Below are 12,043 nucleotides of genomic sequence, written 5' to 3' on the forward strand. Positions count from 1 at the left end.
TGGATGATCGGATCCTTCAATTTAAGATCGGAGTTATTGATCTTTATCTAGATAATGAATAGAATTTTCTATCAAAACTTCAACCTATTCGGATTCTTTTACACCGTTAAACTAGCAAGTATTCCATACCGGCCGTTAAAAATTGTCAATTTTGTGAGCTTTTGATCGTAAGGTAAATGATGTCGAAAAATTATGAAATTTGATTTCTAGATGTTTCAAATGCTCTAGATAACGTTTAACGGTGTGGATCGTCGATTCGGAAGCTCTATCATCGAAAATAATTTATGAATATGAGGGCGATCGTACTCATAATAGTATAGTAGCCGAACTATATATATATATATATTATAACTGATTTTCTATGCTTCCAAAAGTTATTAGTGTTTCTAAGTTTTTGGTTATTGGATTAAAAAATATACCGTTAGTATGGTAGTGGCTATGAGGCTATCTATGGCTTAGTGGGTGGCTTGTTGAATAGCATAATTTAAAAAATAAAATTGGTCAAAGAGATAAATTTAACGGTGAAAAATTTATAAGTATAAGTGCTTGGTAATTTTAAAAACATCATAAGTGGACTCTCTCTCTATATAAAGTGATTATTAAGATTTTATCGTCTAAATTAGTTATGTGTCCTCGTCCTAACTACAGTGGGATGTGCTATCCGAGAGATCAACGTAACAGTTGTTAGTTTTGAAATACTTCTATTAGCCTAGTTTGTCAGAATCACGTGCATTGAACAAAAAAATATTACGAAGACATTCAGAATCGAACTAATCATCTCTTGGAACGGAAAAGAGTGTAATTGATTTTCATAGCATATTATTATTCAGAAAAAAAAGCTAGATCTAATAGAAAGTGAATTAGCAGATGAAAGTGTAACGACAACAAAGTGAATTTTAAACAGTCAATTAATAATATTTTTTTGTAAATTTTGAAATGTACAAAAATTATATGCAGTTTTTAAAGTTTTGATGAATAAATAAATATACAGTAAGTATTCTTATTTTTGGAGGACTCCTGTTTTCCCAATTATTAGAACTCGGTTGAAATTAGAACCAATCGACATTTTTAAACAACCAAATTAATTCGTAATTACAGACAAATTTGTGATTTGGGGGATTCCGAGCAGTAATGTTTTAATTTTAATTTAATTTAATCATCAGGTGCGTCGGCATCAATCATCACGCTTTTCCGAATCTCGAGGCGTGCGCTGTGCACTTTCCGCACAAAAAAGGGGTTTTAGCTCACTAGGGTTTAAGCCCACTTCATCCAAATCCACCGCGCTCGAGAGTTACACCGGAAATGCACTTCCAATCCATTCCCACCGCTCATCGCCTCCCCCACCTCTCCCCTCTCCCCCGTTCTCCTCCTCCTCCTCCGCCTCCCTCCTCCTCTGCGAAAACCCTAAAACCTCTCCTCTCCACGAAGGCGCTCTCCCATGGCGCAAACGGCGCGGCGTTGACTCCTCCCACTTCCGCGCTCCGGAGCTCGGGCGCGGTGGGGAGAACCGGGCTCGACCCGTTCCGGGGAAAGCCCGGTTCCGTCTCGTTCTGTGGATTGACGCATCAGGTGTTGGAGGAGAGGAAGTTGGTTTCTTCCCCCTTCGAGGATGGTAAGGGTTCGGTGATTTGGTTTTTGGGTCCCCTCGCGCTTATCTCTTCGCTCGTGGTCCCCCAATTCTTTCTCGGTAATGCGATTGAAGCGTTTCTACGAGATGAGATTCTCGCAGGTGACTCAACTGGCTCTGTATGGTTTAATCTAGTAGGATTAAGTGTAAAGTCGCTTCATTTTTCACTCACATTTCACCCAAAAAGAAATAAGCAATTTTTACTCATAGTCCTACTATAATTGATTGGTTCCATTTTTTGGTTCGTAAAGTTGAATTTAGCTCTGCATCTTAATTTTTTAAGCTTCTGTGAGTTACTATGCTTGATCAACCAATGAATTTGTGAAAAGACCAAATTTTAGTGTGTAATCAGATATTAATCGTGTACTTTATTTGATACTTTAGTATAACTGTTTCCCATATGGTGAGAAGTGAGAACATTCTTAATTACAGGTTGAATTAACAAATCGCGCTGTTTAGAGAACATGTGAAAGTTCTGTGGACTAATAATGGGGCCTACATGGCCTACATGTAGAAGATTAATATAGAGTTCATATAATGAAGTTCATTTGTAAACTATCACATTTTATTTGTGTAAAATGTTGTAATGTTTTCTGCGCTCTACGTTTTGCTTTCAAGTTGGTGAACAAATAAATCAATAACGTTAGGTCACTATCCCAAATAATCTTCTTACAATGATGAGGATCATCCTCCTAATGTCTCCGTTCAATTTACCTGGCTTAATTTATAATTTTTGATTTCTAATGTCAAAAGTTGAATTGATTCTGATTGACATTCTTGTTTGAGATTTGCAGAGATCATTACGTCCTTCTTGTCAGAGATCATATTCTATGTTGGGCTAGCTTCATTTCTATCTATTGCAGATAAGGTACAGCGACCTTATCTCGACTTTAGTCCAAAGCGATGGAGCCTTATAACGGGACTTCGAGGCTACCTCTCTTCTGCCTTTTTCACAATGGGTTTTAAAGTTTTCGCTCCGCTCCTTGCGGCCTATGTTGTTTGGCCTGTTGTTGGTCTTCCCGCCATTATTGCAGTTGCTCCATTTCTATTGAGTTGTGCTGCACAATTCGCATTTGAAATGCAGCTTGATAGACGCCGTTCTTCTTGTTGGCCTCTTTTGCCAATCATTTTTGAGGTATGAAAAGTTTTTTACAGTTAATTATGGACTTGGGCCCTGAGATTTGACTCAGATTTCAATTTTGTTCTTGGAGTGTTAGTTGTAACAATCTAGTTGCTGAAGTTTTGAGTTAATTTGAATTTCTTCCTCAAACATTGGATTGTAGATGGCAGGTCCCTCAGTGACCTGGATTTCCAATTCAGTCTTGAGTTTCAAATTTCACATAGACAAGCCTAAGTATGGTGTTGTAAGTCAGAACACACATTAAATTATACAATTGATCGTATGAAAATGAAATCGAAATCAAGATCAAATTACAGGGATTGTAGGAAAAATCTTTATTTACATAATTTACTCCTTGCATAAGGTTCTGAGACCTAACTTGTCTAATTCTGCAGGTATATAGGGTATATCAGTTAAATAAAGGAGCACATTTTGTTGAAAGATTGATGTTCTCAATGAGGGGGTCCTCGATCACACCTGCATTAATGGAAAGAAGTAGTGCTTTTGTTTCCATGCTAGCTGTTCTCCAAATCCTGGGTGTTGTTTGTTTGTGGTCCTTGATGACTTTTCTTATAAGACTTTTCCCTTCTAGACCTGTGGCTGAGAACTACTAATCATGGTAAGTTAACTGCTGGGGCTTCTTTCTTTGTGGTACATAGTAAAGATATTGCAGTAAGGCATAACATCCACAGAGTAAATTTTAACAAATTCATGTAGTGGGCATATCAAAACTTTTACATTAAGAGAAAAACCAGGAGAACTCAACAATGAGCGCCCTCCCATATTCATAAATTATGCTTGCACTGAACTATTGGATGGCAGTATTAAATTCTTTAGTCTCTAACTATTATTCTGATGGTTTTGTCCGCGTTTAATTTCTTCAAAGCATACGGCAAATATCTGAGCGGCCTTATTATGGCTTTTCAATATATTGGCATGGTTTCATGGTATGTTCAAAAGCACAGCTAAATTATTGCCCTACCAAACCATGTTTTTACTTTCCTGGTTTGCTCCGTGTAACTAATATCATTTTTATTATCAACATCCTTCAGCGACTCAGTTGCTGATAACTCTGCCTATTTTGATTGGAGATGAGACAGGCGATGATAAGCTTTCTTCACTTGTCTGAGTTTGGCGTTGCCTTTCATGGAAGTCCGCGAAATAAACCACATTTATTAGTATTACTAAATAAACTGTCCGAACTTGTTACAGTCATACATGTCTCTGTCCTGAAGTTCACACCCCCCTTTTTTTTTTGTGGTTTCTCCATAAGTTAGCTGGTGTTTTCTATTTCTAAGTGTTACTCAATCTTGGTATTTTTTTTATTGTCTATTCATCCTTTATACTAGATTCCTTGGTAATGTACTAGATTTCAAGTGCTCGTGAATAAACAAGGAACTAATGATTTCCACCTTTGATTTTCTGTCTTAGGTACTTTACAACAGAAACTGCAGTCTGCAGATGCGCAAATGGCTGCTTAATGCAGGTTGTGTTTTTTGTATTATGTCGTTGCTCCGACGCGATCACGATGTGTAAAAAAGGGAAATATAGAGAGTTTTCTTACACCTTAATTCTTAAGCTCTTTCCATATAATTATTTCTTATTGTATTTTTTATCTTTTTGAATCCTGAAAACTTCTGATGAGCTTTTGATCATGGACTGCTTAATGAGGAATTTCGAAAGTTTGCTTCTGCATTTATCGGCATCACGTGTTAATCGATATCGAGTAATTGCATGCACTTTTTAATTGCAATACTAATAAATTCATAAATAATTATCTCCCTGGTGAATTTTTCACTGGAATTCACAACGGATATGAATTCTTTGAACAGTACTTTGCGTGAATCAGATTTTCTTTTTTGTGCATCTAACTAATTTTCATGCACTTGCTAAATCGAGGATTTACGTCGCAAAATTTATGGAGTTTGATTGATGAGATGTAAGTGTTGTATGCCTAATCTTTTTTATCCTAATTGCTTTGTATCATTATCTGCCCATTTCTCGTGTCCGGGGCTAAGAATTTAAAATGTTTTTAGTATCTGAAATGCATTTAGCTTTGTAAATTAAAATGTTTTATAATTGTTTTAATTTTTTAAACTGAGAAAAGAACCCGACAATGAAAGTAAAATGGGGAAAAAAAAATTGTGTTTTGAGAAAATATATTTATTCGAAAATCACCAAACTGATCTCTTACTACCCTTCGTACAAGTGATAATTACACCATTAGAGTAAATTTATTTTAATTAAAGTCTTTATTGTTAGGCACAATTTGCGTGAGATCAAAAATTTTTAACAGCCAAAATTTAATTAAAATAAATGATAAATGATACAAATATTAAAAAAAATTATTCGTAAAATTAAAATAGTAAAAACGTGGTAAAAAATTGGAAATTAATGCTCCGTACAGTACTCCTACTCTCCTCCCCCATCGCTAATAAATTACACACAAGTGTAGGACGCTGAGCTCCGTGGCTTTGGCTCAAACATTTTAAACCCAATTTTTTTCCTCACTTTTTGAAAGGGTTTCATTTTTTGCTTTTTCCTCTCCTTAAGCCATGTCTCCCGCCACAGAGGAGGACGAAACCCTAGCTTCCGATCCCATCTCCTCCTCCGAGCCCGACAAAGCCCTAGCTCCGGAGGAGGCCGCGGGAGCTCAAAACCCTCGCGGCAATGGCGATTCTTCGAGCGCGGGGCCCTCCGGCGGGGAAGAGGAGGGCTCCGAGCAAACCCTAGCTCGCGCGGACGAGTTGTTCGAGAAGGGGTCGAGGGCGATTGAGGACGGGGAGTTCCTCGACGCCGTGGATTACCTCAGCCGTGCCCTAGAGATCAGGTTAGGGTTTCGACCCTTTTTGTGGAATAGCTTCGTGAATGCTAGGGTGTCGTTAGAGTGATAATCGTGACTAGTTGACGGAATGTGCCCTAAATCTTTATAATTGAAGCACTCAGTAACGTACATCAGTGGATTATTTTTGAATATCATCAGTATTATTATGCTTGAAAGTATCGTTGTTGCGATTCTCCTGCTAAGATATTATAGTTGAAGAAGCTTAAATTTGAGTAGACTCAAAAAGTTTATGTTATTTGTTACATTGATTAGTGCTTTGAGCTTAGGATATACGATGTGTACAATTGTTTCATATGATATAATGCGGTGACAGGACAATAGTGTGATTTTTGTAAACAGAAACTTGAGCGTGTTTGTAGATGCAATACCAATTTTTTTTTGAGAAAAAAAAAAATCAGATTTTTTATTTTTGAAAAACCAGATTTTTATGCTCACTTGATAATAGTTTTACTTTTGTTTTTAATTCCTGTTTGCTAAGCTGCGAAGTATATCATATTTTAGAATACAATGCTAAAATGATTAAACAATAAACAGTTGCGTAGTTTATCACTCAGGTTCGTGTTGTGGTTTACTATATAGGGTGATTATCACGATTCAAGGAATTTTAGCAACTTTGAACCCGATTGAGATAGATGCTGGCTAAATGGATTGCTACTTAGTTATATCATTTTAGTAGCTGCTATAATTTAAAAATTTGTTTCAACAATTCATTTCAATATCATTGTTGTATCCTGAAATATGTGTTTATTATTTACATGCTTTGCAACTGATTGCGTTTTTTTTATCTCTTTCTGAGTTTATATAGGGTTGCCCATTATGGAGACCTTGCTCCGGAATGTGCCAGTGCATATTATAAGTATGGTTGTGCTCTACTCTGCAAGGCTCAAGAGGAAAGCGATCCATTGGTTGTGCCTAAGAATATAACAAATCCAGAAAATGCCAAATCTTCTACAAACATGGATGCTAGTGGGAGTTCGAATGCTTCTGCTGGTGATGCAAAAGAAGATGTTGAAAATATGGAAGGTGAAGGAGGTATATAAATATCATTCAATTTACTAATATTCTATACGTCCCATTAGAAGTTGATGATCAGATTATTTCTTTTGTTCGATTGGATAGTCTCACCGCAAGGAACTTAGTTTCCAACTGTAACATTGGTATAATTGTGTTGCATGTTTGTTGGTCCACTTATCAGTGTTTGAGAACTAATTTTGTAGATGTTATCGAGGCAAATATGATGTTTACTTTTAGAGCATTTTCAAAAGGTAAGTAGTAGGTATTCTTAGGTACATATTAGGTTTATGTGACTCTGGTAGAGAAGGATTTATCATTATTTGGTGTCGATGTCATTTCCTGTATGTGCAAATTCTTTTTTTTCTTTTCTTTTTTTCTTCGGTTGCAAGTATAATTGCCTTCTCCTCCTTTTTGCAATATCATAAATGATGATGTTATGTTCTATTCCACAAAGGCGGTAGTGGCGATGATGAAAGTGAAGGGGATGATGGAGAGGCAGCAGAAGCAGATGAAGATGAATCTGATTTGGATCTGTCCTGGAAGTTGCTAGATATTGCTAGGGCTATTGTTGAGAAGAGCCCAGAAGACACTATGGAGAAAGTCAATATCTGGGCTGCTCTTGGAGAGGTTTCTATGGAAAGAGGTTTGCTTTTTCTGTGTAATGCGTCACAGACTATTATCATAACTTGTATTTTATCTCTATTTACTTTGATGTAACCTCCAGAGGACATTGAGGCTTCCCTCAACGACTACAAGAAAGCTCTATCCATACTGGAATGTTTGGTTGAGCCAGACCATCGCCGGATTGTTGAATTGTATCCTTACCATGTAACATATCAAACCTGCTTAGTTACTTTTCATCTTTTTTAGCTTGGTGCTTGTGACTTATTTGGCCTGGCTTGTGAAGCACCTTCTATACTCAAGTAAGCAGAAGCTCATAGAAGCCGGACGCTCAGTAAATGAAAAGTTTGGAGCATTACTAGGATGAGAAGCTGAAATAAGTTTTTGCATACATAAGCAGAAGTTTCAATTTGAAGCTTCTGCTTCCACTGCAGTTATTTGCTGTTGAGGAGAATTTAATGCTTATTTGCACAACTCTAGTACAGCAGCACTTTTGGCACATGCTATTAAACAAGAGTGCCATTTAGAAGTAACTGCTATGGATGGCAGTCTCTTTTTCGTGGGCTCCTTAATTGGCTATCAGAAACTTCAGAATATGCTTGGTTTTAGAGCTGGATTTGAAGATTGGAGAAGCCATACCCTATTGTAGAAAGGCTATCTCGCTGTGTAAGTCCCGCTTACAGCGCCTTAAAGAGGATGCAACCAAGGCAGATGCTACATCCAGCTCAAATACGAGTGGTGATCTACCTCCTGTCGAGAAGGGTTCTGGAAGAAAATCCAGTCTGGAAGATGAGATAGAGTTGCTCAGTGGCTTTTTATCTGAGCTTGAGAAGAAGGTATTTTGGCTGCGATAAGTTTCATAAATAGAACTCATTATTATCGACTAAAATGGCTCTACTAGTAGTTAGAAAAAAATTCTCATTATGGCATAATTTTTGCAAAAAAAAAGAAAATTCCCATTTGTTGCTCAGTATTGCAATTTTTGGCCGATGTCTGCAAATGCCCCTGCATTAATCTTTGATGTATATATTCATCACATGAAAGGTATTTGGTCCCTACAGCTATATGTTTCTTTTATTATTTGCCGTTCTTAGTTTCCTTGACTGAATAATATGTTCTTTAGCTGCTAGAAAGCAATAAACACCCCTCCCCTTGTGAATTGCAGCTCGAAGACCTGGAGCAAACCACGACGAACCCACGTTCTGTCGTATCGGAAGTCATGCAAATGCTTGCCTCTAAGCCATCCGGTGAAAAGAACCCGCCTAGCACCAGCAGTGCGGGCGTCCGATCAGCATCACTAACTTCTTCGCAGGTGGGTGTCGTCAGCAACGGTTTCGACTCCCCAACGGTTTCCACTGCTGCTACGGATGGTAGTGCTGTCACTCACTTAGGTGTTGTCGGAAGAGGAATTAAACGTGCTGTTGTCAAGCCAATCAGCGCTGAACCGCCGTCCAAGAAGCCTGCTATGGCTACGGATTCAGTTGCTGAGAAAACTGGTGATGCTGGTGCTTCTGAAGCCGTTGGGTCGGCTTCTGCTTCGCAAGATGCCGAGCCTCTTTTGAAGTAACTGCACTTCTTTTAAAGTTTATCGTCTAGGGTTTAACCCCGTTCTCGAAACTGAGTGTCTTTTACAGTATTTGAGTACGTTTCAACTGAGTAGGATCTTTAATGTTGCCTTTTTCTGTAACGTACTGAAGACATATTGTAGAATACTTTTGCGTTTCTCTGTGCTTGTTATTGTCGGCTTTTCTCTGCATGAAATTTGCAGTACCCTTTTTTTTTTTTTTTTTTTNCTCTCTCTCTCTCTCTCTCTCTCTCTCTCTCTCTCTCTCTCTCTCTCCACACCATAGTTTATGTTAAAGTTATGCGGAAATAACAAGAGTTATTAGAGCAGTTGCTATCGTTACTCCAATTCAAAGTTCCAGTTATCGCCAAAACAGAACAAAACAACGGACGGGACATTATCCTTTAAATTTTCCTTCCGAAAAATAAAAGCATAAAATATAATAATAACAAATAAATAATAACTCATAATGAAGTCTCTCAATAATTAGTGCACAATTATTCCGTACAGTATAACAATGTCGTGGCATCCTTGAGATAAAACCGAAGCTTTGTTTATACTTTTCCAACCTGTAATAAAGGAATGTCAAAAGTCTCCATCAGGTCAATTCATATCATTAATTCGTTATACCAAAAATATATTTTTCATATTAAAAAAAACCTAAAATCCACAATTCGTGCAACGGCACGTGTAGCGCGAGTGGCGAGCGTGTAACAAGGGCGTTGAAAAGCGCGGGAGAGGAAAGATCTCCTCCGCCCTCCGCACGCCACGTGTCCACCGCCGACCGACACTTCCTCTACTAGTTTAGCAGTGGAGAGCATTTATTATTTCCCCAATCAACAACAAATTACTATTATTATTATTTTCTTCATTATTATTATTATAATTACACTTCATCATCGTCGTCATCATCATCTTCTTCTTCTTCTTCTTCGGAAGTAGAAAGGGATCGAGCTAGGGTTTGGGAGATGGGGAAGATGACGTTCATTGCGATGAAGACGGATGAGATCGGCGGCGGCGGCGGCGGCGGTTTCGAATCAGATCTAAAGGAGCTCGGCGCCGCCGCACGGAGGCTCGTCCACCATGCCTTACGCCACGGTAGCGGCGTCGGATTCGCCACGACCTTCCTCAAATTCCTCGCTTCGTGCGCCGCTATGTGAGATCGCGATCCCTCCTATTAGTTTCGCAGTGATCGATTCCTTTGGTTCTCGGATGAGGAATTTGTTTAGTCTAGGGTTCGTGATTGGTTCGTTTGATTCGGATTACAATGGTTGTGATTTGAAAAGGCACGTGGATTGTTTATTTTTGGTTAAAACGTTGATCAGGGACCCCCTCAGCTACCAATCATTCTTTTGATTTACTCCTAGTTAAAATTTAAAGAATTTTAATTTGAATTATCTTTTACAAATCAGATTAGGGATTTGGTAAAATCATTGGCTTCGTTAACTACCAACCATTAACAGTTCATGAAATCTGCAGTTTCAGAGCCGAAAAAGTGATCTAAAAATCACCATTCAATTTAACAAAATTGTTAATCAAGGGGAAATATGGGTTAAAACAGCAGGGGATGCATAAAACTATAATACCATAAAATGCTTGATGTCTCAGATAAAATTAGAAACCCGCAAACATGCTTCTAAGTTTATAAACATTCCACGAAGTGATATTTTGTGGAAAGATGAGAAAATTTTTGCCTATACATACTTTTGCCGCACCCTAGATGCTAATATTGATATGTTTGCGCAAACATTTTTATCGAAAATTTTAAGCGAAAATGTAAATTTAATAACCTCTCTCTCAATTTGTGTTCTTGCTGTAGATATTTGTTGATATTGGATCGGACAAACTGGAGGACCAAGATGCAAACTTCGCTTCTCATTCCCTACATTTTCTTAAGCCTCCCTTCTGTACTTTTCTATTTTCTGAGGTGATCATTTTTCTCCTTTTTTTTTTTTTTTTTTTTTTTTTTTTTCTCTCTCTCTCTTCTGCTTTGGCTATGTTTCTCGACATTTTCGCACGTAACAGTTTCAGAGCATTGAGCGAAAACCATTTCGCGCAATCGCTAATTCAATTCACGATTAATGTAATCTATAGAGATGATATAGATTAGTATATCTTTCTGTATATACCATCATATCCTATTTGTGCCAATTTAATTCACGAAATTCTTCAGAGGAGAGGTCGGAAAATGGATTGCTTTTGTCGCAGTCGTGCTGCGGCTCTTCTTTCCTCGACACTTCCCTGGTATGGTGTTAATAATTGTTTTGCTTCAATGATCATTTGGTGCTTCTGTTTTTTATTACACTTAGATCTCTTTACCGTCATTGCGTTGAATGATCTGTTCCATAGCATCAGATCTCTTTTCCTGAATTTGTAGTTATTCAATTGAGTACCTTCTCACAAGTAAAAGAAAATTTGCATGAAATTCAAAATGAAAACTCTTTTTTTTTTTCCAATCTTGAAATTAAATAGTTTTGCTAGAGAACCATGATTGTTTTTTTACTGTGTCCTCTTTGAGTGTAGATTGGCTGGAGATGCCTGGATCTTTACTCATCCTTCTGGTGGTTGCTCCTGGTTTCTTGGCGGATACCGTTCGGTGTAGCATAGTCGGCGTCATGATATGCTTATTCATCGGCTGCTACCTTCTTCAGGAGCACATTCGTGCGTCGGGTGGATTCAGGAACGCGCTCACCAAGAGCCACGGCATATCGAACACCCTCGGCATCGTTCTTCTCTTGGCTTATCCTACCTGGTTCTTGGTGCTTTATTTTCTCTAGGCACTTTTCATTCCGAATTCTCCCACATGTACATTTTTTTTTTCCCCTTTTTTGGGCTTGTGATTGTGAATGTTTTGTTGGTTCAGATTTTACATATATGACTCGATTTCTTGTTGTTTTATGTTCTGTACGTAAACAGTGGGGGAAAAGTTTAAGTGTGCTGCTGTGAAAAAGCTACTGAAATGCCATATAATAGTTTAGTCACTTGTACATCGGGCCAGGCCGGTTTTGGGCTGGAGACCTCATATTGGACTAAATCCTCGATTAAACCTGATCGAGCGCGATCCAAGGGCCGGATTTGCTGAGACCAATTTTAGGAATTAAAGAAAAGTATATATAAAAAAAAAAAATTCAGCCTAGTTTTTGGACATTTTGGTGTGAAAATTGAAAATTTTGCTTCTAAAAGGGTATTGGGGGTATTAGAGGGATGGTGGGGCCCAGTATGATTCTAGGGACACGTGGCGAGCTCAGAACC

The 12,043-nt window shown here is 38.0% G+C and overlaps 3 protein-coding genes across 3 annotated transcripts; all 3 read left to right on the forward strand.

Moving 5' to 3' along the window:
• Positions 1,245–4,446, forward strand: LOC109715736. The gene is made up of 4 exons (XM_020240876.1): positions 1,245–1,729; positions 2,422–2,762; positions 3,143–3,366; positions 4,179–4,446. Exons 1-3 carry the CDS (start codon positions 1,303–1,305, stop codon positions 3,359–3,361), a joined length of 987 nt encoding a protein of 328 aa, XP_020096465.1. The 5' UTR covers positions 1,245–1,302; the 3' UTR covers positions 3,362–3,366; positions 4,179–4,446.
• Positions 5,205–8,988, forward strand: LOC109715735 (NASP-related protein sim3). Its single transcript, XM_020240875.1, has 6 exons — positions 5,205–5,577; positions 6,398–6,624; positions 7,061–7,249; positions 7,331–7,421; positions 7,811–8,063; positions 8,393–8,988. The coding sequence occupies exons 1-6, from the start codon at positions 5,303–5,305 to the stop codon at positions 8,792–8,794; spliced, it is 1,437 nt and encodes a 478-aa protein (XP_020096464.1). The 5' UTR covers positions 5,205–5,302; the 3' UTR covers positions 8,795–8,988.
• Positions 9,663–11,751, forward strand: LOC109714938 (cold-regulated 413 plasma membrane protein 2-like). Its single transcript, XM_020239693.1, has 4 exons — positions 9,663–9,947; positions 10,611–10,718; positions 10,965–11,035; positions 11,315–11,751. The coding sequence occupies exons 1-4, from the start codon at positions 9,760–9,762 to the stop codon at positions 11,566–11,568; spliced, it is 621 nt and encodes a 206-aa protein (XP_020095282.1). The 5' UTR covers positions 9,663–9,759; the 3' UTR covers positions 11,569–11,751.

This window comes from Ananas comosus, linkage group 9 (assembly GCF_001540865.1).
Source record: "Ananas comosus cultivar F153 linkage group 9, ASM154086v1, whole genome shotgun sequence".
In the NCBI taxonomy this organism is placed as follows: Eukaryota; Viridiplantae; Streptophyta; class Magnoliopsida; order Poales; family Bromeliaceae; genus Ananas; species Ananas comosus.